The sequence below is a fragment of the Gadus morhua genome, chromosome 1, assembly GCF_902167405.1.
Source record: "Gadus morhua chromosome 1, gadMor3.0, whole genome shotgun sequence".
Taxonomy (NCBI): Eukaryota; Metazoa; Chordata; class Actinopteri; order Gadiformes; family Gadidae; genus Gadus; species Gadus morhua.
This window is the reverse complement of record NC_044048.1, coordinates 6,483,451-6,502,552: the sequence shown is the minus strand read 5'-3', so window position 1 is coordinate 6,502,552 and position 19,102 is coordinate 6,483,451. Positions and strand designations below refer to the sequence as shown.

The 19,102-nt window shown below is 42.9% G+C and overlaps 1 protein-coding gene across 1 annotated transcript; it reads left to right on the top strand.

Annotated features, from left to right (window-relative positions):
• Positions 1-606: 606 nt before the first annotated feature.
• On the top strand, positions 607-19,060 carry tm9sf4 (transmembrane 9 superfamily protein member 4). The gene is made up of 18 exons (XM_030362807.1): positions 607-654; positions 1,887-1,997; positions 2,123-2,222; positions 3,967-4,123; positions 5,708-5,852; positions 6,689-6,812; positions 10,992-11,107; positions 11,205-11,316; positions 11,691-11,761; positions 11,844-11,976; positions 12,256-12,337; positions 12,436-12,511; positions 12,657-12,740; positions 13,263-13,438; positions 15,013-15,076; positions 15,210-15,329; positions 15,548-15,637; positions 17,927-19,060. Exons 1-18 carry the CDS (start codon positions 637-639, stop codon positions 18,074-18,076), a joined length of 1,929 nt encoding a protein of 642 aa, XP_030218667.1. The 5' UTR covers positions 607-636; the 3' UTR covers positions 18,077-19,060.
• The last annotated feature ends 42 nt before the right edge of the window (positions 19,061-19,102 follow it).

Here is a 19,102-nt window from a genome sequence, read left to right as displayed (position 1 = left end):
TTTAATAAGGCCTTGACTTTTATTGTGATGGAAAATTAATTTATTTGTTCATATAGTAGCCCTCTCATCCTTTACAAATATGAATGATCTTGTTTTTATCTAACTAGATCAATGCTTTTATTTCATTCGTTTGAATACTGTATACAAATTTGAATGATATACTTTTGATATAAATGTTTTTCTTTAGGTTCAAGCTGGTAACAATGGAGTAGTTTATACAATATTACATAATTGTGTTTTTTAATAATAAAGATTTTTTTCTGAGATGTTTGGTTAGACTAATGTATTATTTCACAATGTTCAACATCAATCTTTAATTACTAATGTATGTAGAGTTAGCATATATATATATATTTTTAGATATGCTAATAGTTATTGGTAAATAATTACATCTATATGTACAGTATATGTATATATATTTACATATACCTATGTAAATAGGTATATGTGTATGTATTTAAATATTTATACATATACCTACGTAAATATGCATGTATATAAATATGTATAGATGTGTATATATATATATATATATATATATATATATATATATATATACAAATAGCGATTGGTCAATAATGACCCGTTCACAAACATGTATTTCCTCTGACGTCATTAGTGACACGTATATTCAAGATGGCGGCCGTGGCTTGGGTAAGAGAAAAAGCCATTTATCTTTCTACTAACCCTTATTTACTCTGACCATTTCTGTCCTCAATCAGGTCTGATGCATGGGCTGCATTAAAAATGTAGTATTGTTTCAGTGGGAAATAATATGTTATATTAAGAATGGTCTTTGGGCCTCGTCGTTGACCGAGGTGTGTGTGTTAATGTTGACGGAGGTGCTAGCTCAACGTAGCTAACGTAACTGCATTACAAAAAACAATCGGTTTTATGCTAATTTTGACATCTTAACACATAGCGTCAATGCATCAGTAACGTTAACCTTGTTCTGTAGTCCTTCGCTTTGATTTGGTTCGCTTGCATGACTTCAGAACGGCTTGTTAGCTACAGAAAGACAGACGAGTTACCGAGTAGATCACTGAACAGACCGAGAGGTTAGGGCGGTCTGTGGAAGGGTCCTTTAGTTGGTCTACATACTTATATATATATATATATATATATATATATATATACACACACACACACACACACACACACACACACACACACACACACACACACACACACACACACACACACACACACACACACATATACTGCTGATGTAGATACTTATAACACATGTATACTGCTGGACGTGTCCCATATCCTAACCTCGACGGAGACATCACTGCTTTGAATACCACATTCCTTCACTTCTTCTACGGAACACAAGTCAGCAGTACTTTCAGAATCAGATAATTGTATTACATCTTATTGTACACCTACACAGGAGTACAATTCTGCGGCTTGGCTCCTCAGACATAGCAGCAACGATACAAGATAAAGAGAAATAAAAATATGTAAAAATAAGTAGCAGCATAGATCACAATGCATAATAATAAAGTAAAGTATAAAGTACAAGTATTTAATGCTTAGAGAAACTAAGACAGTCGTTATAATAAGTAATGAGTTGAAGTCAAGTGCTAGTGTTACCTAATTGCATTTTATGGATTGTAGTTAATAAGGATCGCCAGCAAAGTTCCCAAACTCGTTCTTTATTTTTTATTTTTTCATGATGTGTAGCTGTCAATGTTGTACTGAAACATGTCAGGGTTGTATATTAAAACAATTGCTGGTCGAATTTCTTCCCCTTACCTGTAAAAATATGGGTAAGATTGTAAACAGAACGAGTTAATCTTCTGATGTTGGTGTAGTCAGCACTTTACAGTAATAAATGTGGTTCAGGTTAATCAATATTGGTTATTTGTTTTGTCTTGCAGGAGACGGGGTGGGCCTTGGTCCTCGTGTCGACCTTCCACGTCGTCTTCCCATTCTACGTTCCTGGAGTTGCTCCGCAGGACTTTCGTGATAATGAGCCAGTGGATATAAAGGTAAATCTGAACGCTTCATTTGATTCTCATAGGATGTTTCTTTCCCAACTCACGATACAATTCTCCCAGTTTCCCAGATGAGAATTGCACCTACAGATATTAATTTTTCTCTCTTTTGTTTTCAGGCAGTAAAGCTTACGAGCTCCCGAACCCAGCTTCCTTATGAATACTACTCGTTGCCTTACTGTAAGCCAGAGGCCATTCTCTACAAGGCGGAGAACCTTGGTAAGCAGCCTGCCATCAGTGCACAAAGCATCAGTCATGACGAATGTATTTGGAAAATACTGTTTTGTGAATATTTCCTAACCTAGCAATGGGGCTGGCCCCGTTCCTAGGTTACTTGTTAGTGCTTTATGTTTAGGTCTCGCGGAGTGAGAAACCGTTAAGTTAGTTATGGTTACTATTCCTACGGTTCGGAATTTGATTCTGTTTGATGGTTGAATAAAGCGTGGACTAGACACTTCCTCCGCCTCGTATTTGAGAACATCGTATTTGAGAACATTACAATATAATATATAATTTCGCGGCCAAAAGCTGTGCTAGTTTCCGGAATATTATGACTCGTAAAGACTGCGGGTTCTCTGACGTCTCTGGTTTGTGTGAGCCGGAGGCAGAGCGGGAGAGCGATAAGCAGAGTTACGAAATAGCAGGCGGCAGGCGCAGTTCGAAACTGCTGTTATTTGGAACAAATGTGCTGTACTTTCAACACAAATCTAACTATGTCGACGTTGACAATGGCGGCTCGTTCCATATCTCGTGGACAAATATGTTATTATCCCGCTGATTTGAACAGCCCTAGTTAAAACACATTTCTATTTTGCAATACGCTTCAAAAAGCAGAACTGAAATATCAAGAGTAAGTGCTGTGGAGGAAGTTGCTGTCTTTCGGAGCCATTCTTGTTCCCACTCGGACTCATATAACCGAGCTTCAATGTAACGGGTCAAACAGTGGAGGCTGCTCATTTAGTAGAAAGACCAACACACACATCCGTGTATTCGATTGCAGGGCTTGTTCTGTGTTTAGTATAACGGATGGTGTGTTGTGTGATGGAAGTCGTAATGCGGCTGTATAGCGGCGCTACGGTTGGTGCTCTCGCTGGAAACCCGCGTTCCAGTTAGACACACTGCGTTGTACATTATAGAGCTGTTGGACTGAATTCCGGGAATCGACCACAAATTAAGTAGTGAAGAATGGTGTAATTACTATTGAAATGTTTTTTTTTGTTTTTTTACAAATGTTGGCTAACGTAAGCATGTCTAGGCCTAAAAAAAAAGTTTGCTTCCTGTTGGTTGTCAGTTGAGGTCATGGGTAGGTAGGGACATTATTTTTTTTATTTTTTCCAGTGGCAGCGAATGATAGATAGGACTTTTTTCTTTCTTTTTCTTATTTTTACAGCAGCTCAGAAAATAATTTGGGTCGCACATAAATTGACAGGGTCGGTCGGAAACCGTAACCGAACAAAAAAATATTTTAGGCCCTAGCCCTTCTCCGCTGGCCTAATCGCATTTAGAGGAGGATGCTTTTGCACATGCGTTATCCATGTTTTCACACGTGTTACAAACTTGAGTTTTACTTTTTCATCCAAGAGTAATAATGTAGCAAATGGCTGTTTGCTGATGTAGTGGATTATGATAAATGTTGTATCTCACTGGCATTTGGAGAAGTTTTTATTGCGTGCCATTTATCGAGGTGCACTGTTCTTTTAAACGGGTGACATTTGGTGAGCACATTATTATTGATCATTGTCATGGCATTCGATGTCTTAAAGGTTGTCTCTTCCCCCCCCCCCCGTATGACTGCATCGATTGAGTGTTTTGGGACGCCCTTGCCTCCTTGTAAAATAAAAAATTGTATTCACTAAACAACTGTCGGTCTAAGTGCTCTCCTGTGGTAGTCCATCTAATGCCCTTCCCGAATCATGCACACCGAGAGTTATTGGGGTGAATTTCCTATGTTTCCTGTGTCTAGGCGAGGTGCTGCGGGGGGACCGCATCGTGAACACGCTGTACAGCGTGGCCATGAATCAGAACAAGAAATGTGAGGTGGTGTGTGACAAGAAGAAGCTCAGCGTGGCGGAGAGCAAGCTGGTGGCGGAGCGGATCCAGGAGGAGTACTACGTCCACCTGTGAGTCACCGTGCTCGTTGAGCGCTGGAAGAGACGACCTATTGATGCCATTCTTATTATTAGGTCTTCACTCTCTTTGGCCGCCCGTTGTTATAGTGTGGTTGAAAAGCAAGCCAAACTACTAGTCTAGTAAGGTAGACGGGTTGGAGGGCTGTGGTGTGGTTCTGAGTAAGTGACTCAGTTAGTGCAACGGGGCTCTTTGGTATATAAAAAAATGGTCTTTAAAAAGATAAGCTGACCAAGGTACTCTCCTTAAAGTTAAAAAACCTGTGATAAATAGGCTAATTTAAAATAGAATTCTTAAAGTTACATGTTTCGGGCATTGTAGGCCTTCATCAGGGCATTAAACTTTTTTTTATTTGTCTTTTTTTTTTGGTCTTTTTCCTCCCTATTTTGCGTAATTACCTTTTCTTAAAGTTTGTGAGGTATTTGCACTAAACCCCGACCAGAAAGCCGGTCATATATCAATGCAGTGCTAGTCTACTTTTAGAGAACAACCATTGGAGACTTTCTTTTAAAGGTTATTATTCCACCAGCAGTGAGCCATTAAGAGACGTTTTGATTTTACCACACCTGGTGGTATAATATTTCACCTTTAAATTAATATTTATAAAATGTATATTTAATATCGAAAGTAAATGGGGCCAAAACGCTAAAATCTACCTCCATACCTGAACACCTGGGAGTTGTCAAACAAATCAGCATATGTAAACCGGGAGTAAGCAGCCATCCAAAAAGTTAGGAATAGCTGTGAGGACAAAGGTCAGACCTAAACGGCCCGCCCCGGTTTATTTAACATTCTTAAACCTGGTATCTGAGCTTTTTTTTGCTGGATATTTTTGCCACAAGGACCCATAATGTTGGCCTGGAAAGTTTTTTTCTGTATCTTGAAAGATTTGACAAAATAATCGTGAAAACTAACCCGTATATGGCCTGAAATTGGCCTGAAATTGTTGATTCTGTTCTGCTTCAGAGAACCCCAGGGACCTACAATTTGTGTTTCCAGAAGAAAAAAATAATAATTCAGTCCCAAATTCAAATTCCTACTGTTGCAGGTGCTCACCGAGCTATTTTTTAATGGAAATCAATGGGGAAAAACACTGACTTCAACCATTCCGAAGGTGAAGAGTTCAGGGTAGTCAAAGTTGGTACATTTGTAGAAAGCATGTGTAAGCTGGTCTCAAACAAGTAGAGGAACTCTTTGGTGACAGGGGGCCCTATACTTTCCAATCCAAAAGAACAATTAGGCCAATCATTCAGCCTCAAATCAGCCCAGGGACTTGAAACTCGACGCGTTGCCCATTAGCCTTGCTACTATTAGCATGTTAGCATGCCAGTGGAATATTGCGCACAAAACGAATTGGCTCATGTGACCACACGCATGTTCTTCAGAAATGCCCATGCGGCAACATGTCTAGTTTCCAATGGCGTTATTTTTGAAATGTGTGTCTCTCAAAGCAAAGCAAATCAATCCTTAGTCAATAGTATTTTCTCCCCTGTACTAGATATTTCTGCATTGTGATGTTGATCACTCTGTCAATACTTGAAGACCTGACGCAAACCTGGCCTTGCTTTGGGTTCTAGGATTGCAGACAACCTGCCGGTGGCCACGCGGCTGGAGTTCTACCCCAACAGAGAGGCCGGGGCCGAGGAGGAGCAGAGGAAGGACTTGGTGAAGGACGTCCAGTACGAACATGGCTACAGGCTGGGTTTCACAGACAACAACAAGGTACAGTGCCATTGTTAAGCTGTATTTACAGTTCTGCGTACAGCATGTTTGTGAAGATCCGTGGCAGGATGTCGATTTTCAGAAAGCTGGCTGTATAGCAGGGGGTCACATTAACGTGTATACAGGAGTGTACTTGGAGGTATTATAATAATTGACACAGGCTCAAATGAACGCCTGACAAGCGGCAATTGTCGCTCAATTTTCCGTTTGGCGAGTAAATCTTGGAAAGCTATCCGCCAGACTAGCGGGTCACGGTTGGTAGTAAAATAGACATGTAATTAAATATCTGGCATTGATGCCTTGGAGGAAGTGACTCATGTTTGTATCTTCAAAGTTTAGACACTTGAGCCATGCTACTGTTCACCGTACGGTACATCAGCTGCTCTACACCGGAGCTCTTCGCTTAACTGTCACTTGCCGCCGGTCTGCTGTGAGCTTCCCGTAAACCAGATAGATATTATATGTGGGATCTATAGGGGCCGGGATCTATAGGGGCCCAGTTCTATAGGCACCCGATTCTAAAGGGGCCCGGTTTTATTTTGATCCGGTTCCAAATTTCTCAAAATCTATAAATCTATTTCGCAAGACGAGTCGTGTCATTAAAATCAAATCACTGGTGCAAAAACATACAGATTGCCTCATAAATGTATTGAATCATATGTTCAATTGCCTGTAAAATCGCGTTAATATAACAATTGAATGGCCTCACGCCCTCGTCCGCTTCATTTGTCATTTGGTTGTTGGTGGTCAAATGCGTGGCTACATTTAATATGGGGACATTGAATTAACATCATGACTCCCCATGTGTTAATGGTTTTCCCCTTGTCTGTTTTCAGTTCTACCTGCACAACCACCTCTCCTTTGTGCTCTACTACCACCGAGAGAGGCTGGAGGAGGGGAACGACCACGACTACCGGGTGGTGCGCTTCGAGGTGGTGCCCCAGAGCGTCAAGGTTGAAGGTATGCTGGTGCACAACAAACTAGTCCCTAGTTAGTCTGTTTTAGGGATCTACCACTACAGACTAGTCCCTAGTTAGTCTGTATTAGGGATCTACCACTCACAGACTAGTCCCTCAATATTCTGTTTTAGTGATCTACCACTACAGACTAGTCCCTAGTTAGTCTGTATTAGGGATCTACCACTACAGACTAGTCCCTAGTTAGTCTGTTTTAGGGATCTACCACTACAGACTAGTCCCTAGTTATTCTGTATAAGGGATCTACCGGCCGGACTAGGAGAACACTGTAGGGCAGGCTTTTCCTACTGTAAAAGTTCAAAAGGTCCTGTTCTGCGGGATTGGTAGAAAACCAGGTGAACCTGCTTTTCTTTTGCACCAAGGCTAAATATCTAAACTGCACCCAGCCCAATGTATTCAAAGAAGATCTATAAAAATTAAAAAAGAAAAGACTGTAAATGCAAACTAAACCCCCAGATTATTGGTAATGTGCCTATATATCTTTAAATCTATATATTCTCTGATGGCGCTCACCAGCAAACCCCTTTACTTATTATTTATTCTGTTTGTTTTTCATTCGGCAAGTACATGGTCACGCTTCCATTCCTGTTTTCATATAAAATACCAAACAAGTTGCAGTACCAGAGTTGCAATTCCAGGGCTATGAATGTGGTTCACCGTTATGGATACAATAAGGGCACTGTTGGTGTTTTTCTGCCATTCGGAGTGAACAAAAAAACATTGTTTGCGACTGTAAATGGGGAAGTGGCTGAAATAAAATGCATTGAGAACTTGACCAATGAGATGTTCACCTCTGCGAGCCCCACCCTAAAGTTCCTGTTTTAAGAAAATAATTATAATTTATAAACCTGTCTTCCGGGGAGCATTCCCCCCCCGGGCCCCTTGATGGTCGGAGGTCCACCCACCATAGTCTCTAGAAACCCTGGGGGAAACACTCGGGTCAGGTGTCACATGTTAATGGGGTTCTCAAGATATCTACCTGTTTCATCAAGTTTATATTGTCAAATGTGCATTGGATTTATTGATTTATTTGGAAATTTAGCCTAAAAGTACCTCTAGTTAAACCGCTATCTTTGCTCTTTACTTTATCAACATCAAATATTGACCCGGGTACTAATATGATGTGCTCTGACCCTGACGTACTGGGGGGCTACCAACAGATATTGCACCAGGTGGTATTCAATCTAAAACATTACTTAAATCTCTGTTGTATCTTTATTCACTCTAACCCAAGTAGCAGCCAAACGGATGATCTCATTCTGAGCCAGGTAGAACCCTGCCGTGGGCCACATGTGATTGCCTTCTTCAAATGCCAACACTGCCTTGTTACTTGGGATATGTTTACACAGTTTTGAATAAGAAATAAAGAAAATGTCAAGTGGCTTGCGTTGGCTAGATAAGCATTTGATTGTCCGCTGTCAACCTATTTGCTAGTTCAAATTACGAGCAGAGATGGGTTGCGGGGTAACATTCACTTCTACCACAATTTTTAACAATTTAACTTGACAATAACTTTGAAAATGTAATCACCCTGTGCTATATTGTTTGCTCGGTTATATATACCTAACAGGCAAGATAAATGGTTAGTCAAGTCAAGTTTATTTATATAGCACATTTTAAAACAACAGTAGTTGACCAAAGTGCTGTACACAAATACAATATAAAAAACAAAACAAGGAACAAGAAGGCTTAAAATTGCATATTAGCAACAACAATGAATAAAATAAAATCATAATTTTTGTTCATTTACCGGTGAACATCACCGGTAAATAGTCTGAAATCGGCACATCACAAAATTCACTAATACACACATTTAAGCCATGGGACAGAACAAGGTCTAGTCTAGTGTATGACCCTTTTCATGCGTCGGGGCAGTAACGGACTGTGTGAGGTTAAAAGAGTCAATGAGATTCAAGAAGTCTTTAACTAAGGGCCGGGAGTCGCACCACACATGGATATTAAAATCGCCTATGATTAATAAGCGCTCTGTGTTCAAGACAATTCCCGCCACAAAGTCATAAAAATCCTGGATAAAATCCTTATAAACTTCGGGGGACGGTAGATCACAGCACATAGAACAGGAGGTTGAACATGTATCTCGAAGAGTTGCAGTTCAAAGCTAGAGAAGCTGTTTGACGGAGTTTGGCGGCAGCGGAAGCTGGATTTAAAAACTGACGCCAGCCCTCCACCTTTCCCAGTAATCCCGGGGGCGCTAATGAAGGTACAGTCAGGCGGAAGAAGTTCAGCAAATGCTGTAAACTCGCCATGTCTCTGTCAAAAACATAAAATCTAAGTTCCTGGACGTGAAGAAATCATTTAAGATGAATGTTTTATTAGTTATTGATCTGGCATTGATAAGTGCCAATCGCAGGGTGGGCTCCGCGGTGGAAGATGTAGTGTGCTTGCGGGTCATTTTGATGGGCCGCAGCAGACTACGATCCACTCCGCATCTTCCTCCCCTCCTAGTGTGCAGGCTAGATGTGCGAGGTAGATTGCAGGCGCTGTCGGTAATAATGGTCTGTATAGGGAATAGTGTTGGCTCGTTCGTTCGCGAACCGGTTCGAATGACCGAGTCTTTAGGACGAACGAACTGAACCGGTTCGTCTCACTCGTTCGTTCGGTTGTCTTGTTCACCATTCGATTCACCGGAAACTCGACTGAACGAACGAACAGGTTTCCGGTAGCACTAACTCCACTGAGTCTGACTGACTCAACTGAAAACCGTGCAATGGCGTGCATTCCATGATGCGATTCACCGTTACCGGAAACTAGGCTGAATCGCGAACGACTCCTCCACGTTCAGTCGAGTTTCCGGTTAATCGATTCACCGGAAACTCGACTGAACTGGGAGGAGTCGTTCACGAATCGTATGTTCGTTCAGCCTGGTTTCCGGTTGCGGTAAATCGCATCTTGGAATGGAAAGGGCGGCAGTAGCTCAGGAGGTAGAGCGGGTTGGCTGGTAACCTGAAGGTTGCCGGTTCAATCCCCGGCTCCTCCTAGCTGAGTGTCGAGGTGTCCTTGAGCAAGGCACCTAACCCTGACTGTTAGCTCCCAACGAGCTGGCTGTCGCCTTGCATGGTTGACTCCGCCATCGGTGTGTGAATGTGTGCGTGAATGGTGAATGTGAGGCAATATTGTAAAGCGCTTTGGGTGGGCGATGGTCAGAAAAGCGCTATATAAATGCAGTCCATTTACATTTACATTTACCCCATTGCACGGTTCTCAGCTGAGTCAGTCAGACTCAGTGGAGTTAGTGCTACCGGAAACTCGACTGAACGAACGAACGATTCGCGAACGACTCCTCGTGGCGAACTGAATCACGCGAACTGGGTCACGGAAATGAATCATTGAATCCACCACTAATGTGTCATTTGAAAACAGTCAACTATGCGGACCATTGTGTGGAGCAGATTGTACGGCATGCTGTATGTTTGCAGCTAGCCCCGAGCTGCCCAAAGTGTTTGGGTGGATTCCATCAGTGCTATAGAGAGAAGTGCGGTTCCAGAACAGATTGAAGTTATCGATAAAAGCGAAGTTATGAATTTTGCAAGTGGACTGGAGCCATGTATTGAGATTTAGGAGTCTGCTAAACCGCTCTGGGCGTTGGGACATGATTGGCAGGGGACCACTGATTTAAAAACGGACTTTCCGCAGCGTTTTAAGAAAGAGAAGAGGTCGTTAAAATCCCGCTTTGTCAGCTCGGTTTGTCGACGGGCCATATCATTGTAGCCTGTGTGGACTATCACTCGATGTATGGAGGACGGAAGGGAATGAATAAGCTCTGGAAGTTTGTCCAGGATGGATGTGACTTTGGCTCCAGGAAAGCAACGTGTAGTGGCATTGAAAAAACGGATATTTCTGGTTAGGGGAAAAACAATTTTGCAATCATTTTGGCATTACCGATGCTGGATAGATCCGGATTTGATGTAGAGGACACTTGTTGAACACTTGGGATAGTCTCCTGAAAGACCATTTAGTCAATTGAACACCGTCCATTGAAATGTCTGAACAAATCTGTTTCGGTGTGTAACACATCGGAACAGTTGTGTGGTACACTAAACGGCTGCGTAGTTCAGTCACCAGCGGTGGCCATGGCAACACATCCCAGCACCGCTCCACCATAATGCACAGCGCTAACGGCACCACCCTGCTTTTTGTCCAGACCTGAAGCCAGTGGAGAGAGCATGCACACTACCAGAGGCCAGCGGCTCCGCACCCCAGGAGATCGACCCCAGCAGAGAGAACGAGGTCCTCTTCACCTACTCTGTGGACTGGAAGGTAGGTGTCCCCACAATGGAGCCGCACTGTGTTTTACTGAGATCTATCTATGTCAACCCATCCTCTCACTCTCTTGTTCACTCTCTCTCTGGAACAGGAGAGCCAGATCAAGTGGGCCTCGAGGTGGGACACCTACCTGACCATGAGTGATGTCCAGATCCACTGGTTCTCCATCGTCAACTCTGTGGTGGTCGTCTTCTTTCTGTCTGGTGCGTTGCTTCAAACACATCCAATTTAAAATACTGCTCATAATATTTGCAACCATTTCCGCGTTCGTTTTTCTTAGTTAGGACTCTTGGTTTGCTTGTTGTTGTTGTTTTGGTGAGTGGTCATGAATCTGTTGTGTGCCATTAAGAAAAAGAAGGAAAAGCCTGTAAACGCAGCACTACAGAGTTTAGTATGGACTCGTTTTCTGACCATGTCAGTACGTTTAAATGTAAAGGAAGACTTTTCGGAACGTAGAATGAACTCAACTTTCATCACTTTTACAAAGGAAAAGGAATCGGTGGGATAACGGTTCAATACAATGCTTTGTAAATATGGAACAGAGTTGGTTTGAAGCTTTGTGTCATGTCTCCACAAGGCATTCTGAGCATGATCATCATCAGGACCTTAAGGAAGGACATCGCCAACTACAACAGGGAGGATGACATTGTAAGTACACAATCACACAAACGCTGTGTTTTGAGAGACGGGAGAACTATGGGAGAACCCCTAAATCTGTTTCTCTCTTCAGGAGGACACCATGGAGGAGTCTGGCTGGAAGAACGTCCACGGAGACGTCTTCCGCCCGCCGCAGTACCCAATGATCCTCAGCTCCCTGCTGGGCTCTGGCATCCAGCTGTTCTGCATGTTCCTCATCGTCATCTGTGAGTCGCACACTCACCACTCAGTCCCTTCTGCTCAACTCCATATAGGTTTACGTTCTCAATGGATAGAACTGGCTTATGGTTGATTCATTGATGGTTATGAGAATTCAGGTAGTTCTATTATGTTAAATGTATGGCTTGTATGAGAAATCCTAACAAGTCAGGCTTAAAGATCCTTGCAATTGGTTATATTTCATGATGATATCTTTTTAATAGTGTTCAAGGCATAAACATCGGTGCACAATATAAACGTGTGTGTGTGTGTGTGTGTGTCCCCAGTCGTGGCCATGTTGGGGATGTTGTCTCCATCCAGCCGAGGGGCTCTGATGACCACATCCTGCTTCCTCTTCATGTTCATGGGGTAAGTGCCAAGCGTCATATGGTTCCAGGAAGGTGCCACTCATAGTCGTACTATTCCGTTTCAATGTTGTGGTCTTCTGCTGACTCTGGACCCTGCAGCGTGTTCGGGGGCTACTTCGCTGGGCGGCTCTATCGCACACTCAAAGGCCATCGGTGGAAGAAAGGAGCGTTCTGTGTAAGCATCTCCCAGCTCAAATGTTTAATGTTGACCCAAGCCAAAGGGATATCTCAGTGGACTCTAATATTGTCTAACATTCTCACTCGTGGTGATGGTAGAATCCACAATAGTGTTTATAGTGTCTTTGTTTACTCCCTTGCAGACGGCCACGCTGTATCCAGCAGTCGTCTTTGGAATCTGTTTCGTCCTCAACTGTTTCATCTGGGGTGAACACTCCTCTGGAGCGGTGAGCACTCAAATTCTCTACCCTTAACCCTCTCTCTGTCATCCCGTGTCTCATCATACCTTCCTCTTAAATGACTTAAAGACTGCATAAGAAAGATTCAAATAGAGGTTTGGATTCAATTGGCCGTTGAATGTAATGGCCAATTAGGATACCAAATAGTTTACTGCGGGAAAGAACAGCTGACAGGAACATCTACTCTCCTATTGGCTGTCACTCGTCGACGGTCGCAGGCATGTGTGTGCTTGACACACAGGCCCATCGTCGTAGCTCCCCCATCCCATCATCGCTGGGGGACATTTTATATTAATTTAACAAATCTGGTAGGGGTTATTCACCATCCTCTAATGAAGCATACTGGCCACTTTATCCTGCCCCTGATTTGATTATGGAGTGGATCTTCCAAGTTCTAGAATGAACAGATAAGAAATGAAGACGTCTTGCAGATGAGCTTCAATGTTGACGGTAATGGTCTCCTGTTCTGGCTGTATGTGTTGAGGTGTTGCTCCCCGTGCCCCCCCCCAGGTCCCCTTCACCACCATGCTGGCCCTGCTGTGCATGTGGTTTGGCATCTCCATGCCCCTGGTCTACCTGGGCTACTACTTTGGCTTCCGGAAGCAGCCTTATGATAACCCTGTGCGCACCAATCAGATCCCGCGGCAGGTCCCGGAGCAGCGCTGGTACATGAACAAGTTTGTAGGGTGAGTGGGCCTCCAGGCAACCATGGAAACACATCTGGGGTGTAGCGGTACACTGAAGTCACGGTTCGGTTCATACCTCCGTTCAGACGTCACGGTTCGGAACGACTTTGATACAATGAAGGGAAAAGAAAAAACAAAAATGCAGAAGGCAATTCTTTTTTATTGTCTCAGGATGTACCACCTAGTGTCATACAGTCTCTCCCCTGAGCTAGCTGCAACAGCCTGAACTGTGTTATCTAAGATGTAAACAATAAGTACCCCACATCACCTCCAGACTCCCTCCGTAACTTGTAAACAAAATAAGGCAATCAGTTATAAAATGGAAAATTCAGCATGTCTTATTTATGAAAGTGCAAAGTACACAGAATTTGCGCACTTCCACCGGAGGGTGCAGGTCGGTTCGGTGCGGCTTGGTGGAGTAGTGAGGGTGCGGTTCGGCACAGCTCAGTTACAGCTCGCGTTTCCAGCCCGACACAGTGTAGCCTGCTAATATATAGGGAAAAAGAAGAACGCGCACAATGAACAAAGATCAACAATGAAGGACGTCCAAGAAGGACGGCAAACTTTTGTGCGACATTTTCTTCAATAAACGAAGCTTTCGCCGTTGTCCAGAAATACCTCGCGGACAATGTGTTTGTTTATTATCCCCCTGTCTCACGGAAATGCGATTCTGTCGACCAATCAACGGACGGCGTGTGTAGCTCGAACTTGCCGGCACCCTTTCAGGCGTATGAGTTGTCCCTGAAGATCGTGTATCTAACATTAGTTCGGCATTACATTAATTAATTCGCACGCCAGTTTTATTCAATTTTATAATAATAATAATAATTTAATAATTATTCATTGAATTTATTTAGCGCTTTTCTAGACAGTCAAAGACGCCTACAGTGAAGGGGGGGGGGGGGGGGGGGGGGGACCTCACTAACCACCACCAGTATGTAGCACCCATTTGGGTGATGCACGGCAGCCAATCGGCGCCAGAACGCTCACCACACACCAGCTTGAGGTGGAGAGTGAGGGATGAGGTGGAGAGAGGGAAAAGAACATTTAACACTACTATGGACCACATGTATATTATACCGTGTATTCTTCGTGTAAATCTATGCACTGAACCATGACGTCCGTACCGATTCGGTTACACCCCTAAAACCCATAATGCACCTGTGTGCTCACACACTGGAACACCATTTAACCCAGGGGTCACCAACCTTTATGAACCTGAGAGCTACTTCATGAGCACTGAGTCATACGAGGGGCACCCAGTTCTATACACTCTTCTGAAATAACAAATTTGCTCAGTTTGCCTTTAGTTATATATTACTATCAATGATTAATGATACTCATCTATGTGAAGACATGTTAATAAATTAAGTCATGTGAATGATTTCTCACAATAATTATCAACAATGACTTAAAAAAGGTGGGAAAGAGTTGTTCAAGAATGAGTAGTGCTATGTTTAGAACAGGCCTGCGGGCGCCTCATGTGGTCCTTGCGGGCGCCGTGGTGCCCGCAAGGACACTGTGTTGGTGACCCCTGCTTTAACCCAACTTGGCGTTTCTGTTTGTTGCACTAGAATCCTGATGGCCGGTATCCTCCCCTTTGGTGCCATGTTCATCGAGCTCTTCTTCATCTTCAGCGTGAGTTCATCTTGTCCCGTGTGACTACAGTTAGACCTTCAGATGAACGGTTCATTAGGAGCACATTAACCCAGCTTTAGTCTTTTTCCCATGCCAAGTGTGTGTAATTCTATGTGTTTGTCGACGACTGCAGGCCATCTGGGAGAACCAGTTCTACTACCTGTTTGGTTTTCTGTTCCTGGTGTTCATCATCCTGGTGGTGTCCTGCTCGCAGATCAGCATCGTCATGGTCTACTTTCAGCTCTGTGCAGAGGTACTGGCGAACATCACAGTCTTCTAGTAGAATGGGATACCCCACCAAACGTGTGGGCGAGGTTTACAGTCTGTTCATTGCTGATGACCCGGAAAATGATGGGTTGGTTGAACATTGTGACGGTGGTTGAGTTTGTTGCTGTCCAGCTCCAACTGTCAGTTCAATGGTCAACAGTAAAGGCCCCATGTTCTGACTTTACTTTGTACATTCTCTCGCAGGACTACCGATGGTGGTGGAGAACATTCCTGGTGTCTGGAGGCTCAGCTTTCTATGTCCTGGTCTATGCTGTCTTTTACTTCATCAACAAGGTACAACTTCATCAACCTGGACGAAATTCATCCGTCCGTACCATGCGTTGTCTCCGGGACTACCCTTAATACCTCCTTCCGGTTTCAGCGTTGTTATGGGTGTTACACAATACATCCTCTAGAGGGCAGTGACTCTCGTGTCACAAATTACCGGCATCGGCAATCGCAAACATGGCATCTGTAGAGATGATTTTTCTTTGTGTCATCCGAAATCGAAAAAAAAAAAAAGGTGCATAAAGTGTAGGCCTACGCGGCAGTGGCATGGGACACCCCTCACCAACCCGCAGATTCTCTCCTCAAAATGTTGCGCCATTTTTAAATGACCAGTTACAACTCATTGCCAAAGCAGGTGAGCAATCAAATAAAAAGGTCAGGTATATTGTATAATTTAAGTATAAAACGTTAAATATATATATATATATATATATATATATATATATATATATATATACACACACACACACACACACACACACACACACACACACACACACACACACACACACACACACACACACACACACACACACACACACACACATATATACACACACACATATATACACACACATATATACATACATACATATATACATACATACATACATATTATACTACTCTCTATTTTCGCGAATGGTTGGACTTCTGACTCTACTGCCGCCTCGATTTCCGTTGGTATTGCTCCGTTTCTTCCGGAGCACTCCGGATTCGTAAGCTCAGAGGCGACGGACCCACTGACGGACAAAACGACCTCCGTATTTACCGTAGGGTGTGAATGTTTCCAGGAAGCTTAACCCTTGCTGTCCAGACAGAGCCTCATCTCCCACAGCACTGTGGCTTTATACATATGTGTACTAATAGTCTAACCCTCAATCCAACGCAAACATCAAAATCTACCGATGCTCATGCAGAGCTTCACAAGCAATTCGCCGCTGGTGTTAATGGCGCCAAATGGCATAGATTACTATGTTGATGCTAATTTAAAACGTATTAAAACGTTAAAATAAAATAAAATCGTTTTGGGATTAACTTGCTTGTTTGTATATTTGGTTTAATTTCAGATATACTTATGTGAATATATATACACACAAAAAGGTTGACAGCGGGCGTCATGTTAGAACTCCACCTGCCCGCGCTGCCACACCGCCAACAAGCCTTCAAAAGCCGTGTTCTGGAATATTCAATTCAATACCCTGTTTTGGAGCTTTCTCAACATAATATAAAATGTATTTGCATATTATATGATATAATATATTCTTATATACTAGGGATGCACCGAAATGAAGATTCTTGGCCGAAACCGAAAATACTCAAACAGTTGGCCGAAAGCGAATACCGAATGTGGCTTTTGCTGTTTTTCATTCATTTCATTCATTAGTTTTAACAGGTGCGCTCGGCTCTTTTTTCATCGCCGTGTATTGTCATCTAGTTGTTTACCAACTTACGTGCGGCTCTTTTTTAATCTCTTTTGATGAAGCGCACTTGGCTCATTCCACACTGTTTTTTTTTTTTTTTCTCACATCAAAAATAGAAATGTTCTGTATTTTTTTTCGGCATTTTTACTCATGTTTTGGGCCATTTTCGGCCGACTTTTCGGTGCATCCCTATTATATACTTGTTTGCACCCTAATCTGCACTAAAGTGTGCTGTTGCTACGGTTTGAGTGTTGGGTAAACTAAACAAACTCTGCCCACACGGTGTCTTTTTATTTACTTTATATATTTTATTTAATTCATGTGGATTGTTTAGTTACACTTCAAAATACCATTTTACATGTGGGATGACTACTGTTGGACTGAGAGGGGAGGTTTACATTTTATAATATTGTAATATAATACCTGTACACGACTGTAAATGAATCTTTAAATGTATGAATTTAAGAACTCGTTGAGCTTTTTCAAATGCTGGGTTTTCAGGAAATGCTGGTATTACGGCTAGGAGTCAGGGAAGCAAATAGAACAAAAAGGTCTATACAAAAAAACTATTTTGAAATCACTGCTAATATAAATGGGTCCTGAATCACTGAAAGGCTTTGTGTGCCACTTGGGTCGAGCACTTCTACATCCTGCTTGTCCTAACCAGTTTGCACCTCTACAAACTGTAGTGTTGAGTGATGTTAATCCCAGTATAGATGCCCTGACTAGGACCATTTAGCTGGGATTGGTCTGAGCACTGTCAATTTAAAACGGGAATATATTCCTTTAAATGCTGTGTATATCAAGCGTGTTAATTAAATGGATGAACCAAGGCTCCTCAGACAGTAACGTGTGCATGTGTCTGTGGTTCCAGCTGGACATTGTGGAGTTCATTCCCTCTCTGCTGTACTTTGGCTACACGGCCCTGATGGTCCTCTCCTTCTGGCTGCTCACCGGCACCATCGGCTTCTACGCAGCCTACATGTTCATCAGGAAGATCTACGCCGCTGTCAAGATTGACTGACATGCTTTTCTTTCTTTTTTTGAGGAGTTATTTTTTTGCCACATTTTTTTTAATCTATATTTTATTCATGTCTAGCAAGCACTGACTTGTGTGACTGTTTGTGTGTGTGTGTGTGTGTGTGTGTGTGTGTGTGTGTGTGTGTGTCTGCGCGCGTGTGTGAGGGGGGAAGGGACAGCCAACGTGGGAGTTTACGGTGTTGACAGCTTCACTCACCGACCTGAAGGAGGAAAGAAACCAAGAAGCTGGCACACACGCTGCTGTTCCCCTCGCCATCTTTTACTCTCATGCTCCCTGGGACCGACTGCTTTCTTCTGGTTTAGGACGTGTGCGATGCTGTTGAACCTTTCACACCAGAGATGGGCCAAAATACGTCTTGTTGTCTGTAATTCTTTGATCATTTTTTGGACTTTTTTTATGAGCTGTATCAGTTGGGCAGGTCTTTGTTATCCTTATTTTTAACCGAAGCGTTGGTCTATGAATGAAAATAATTATATTAATATTATAGTGGCTTTACTCTTTCTTTTCTCTTCTCTTGTGAAAAAGGACTTTGTGATCACGTTAGTTTTCTACGATCAGAGGTGGTAGTTGGGACTGTGGTGGTAACGGCGCTGGGGTTGATTTGGTAGAGCCCAGAAAGGCTTGATAATTCTGTATGAAACGTGGGAGGATATTAAACAGTTGGATTTGTATTTGTCCCTGTGTGCCCATTTTCATTTAGACACGGCTCCGATCATAAGCTTTCTTTTTCCAAAAGATTTTGGCTAATTCTGCCGATTGGGGGCGGGGGTTGGTCTCACCGCTGCTGAGCACAGGCTACAGACGTGTTGAAGTTACATGACCAATCACAGAGCCAGAGTTCTCATTGATGCTGCTGCCGTTAATGGAAACAATGAAATACAATGCAAAGTGAGGACTACCATGTATGTGTAATTATATAAAAGATCAGAATGTGGACCTTTATGATAAAATGACACTTGAATGGATCCCCTTCTGAACGCTGTGGTCTTGCTTTTTTCTACAAAGAAT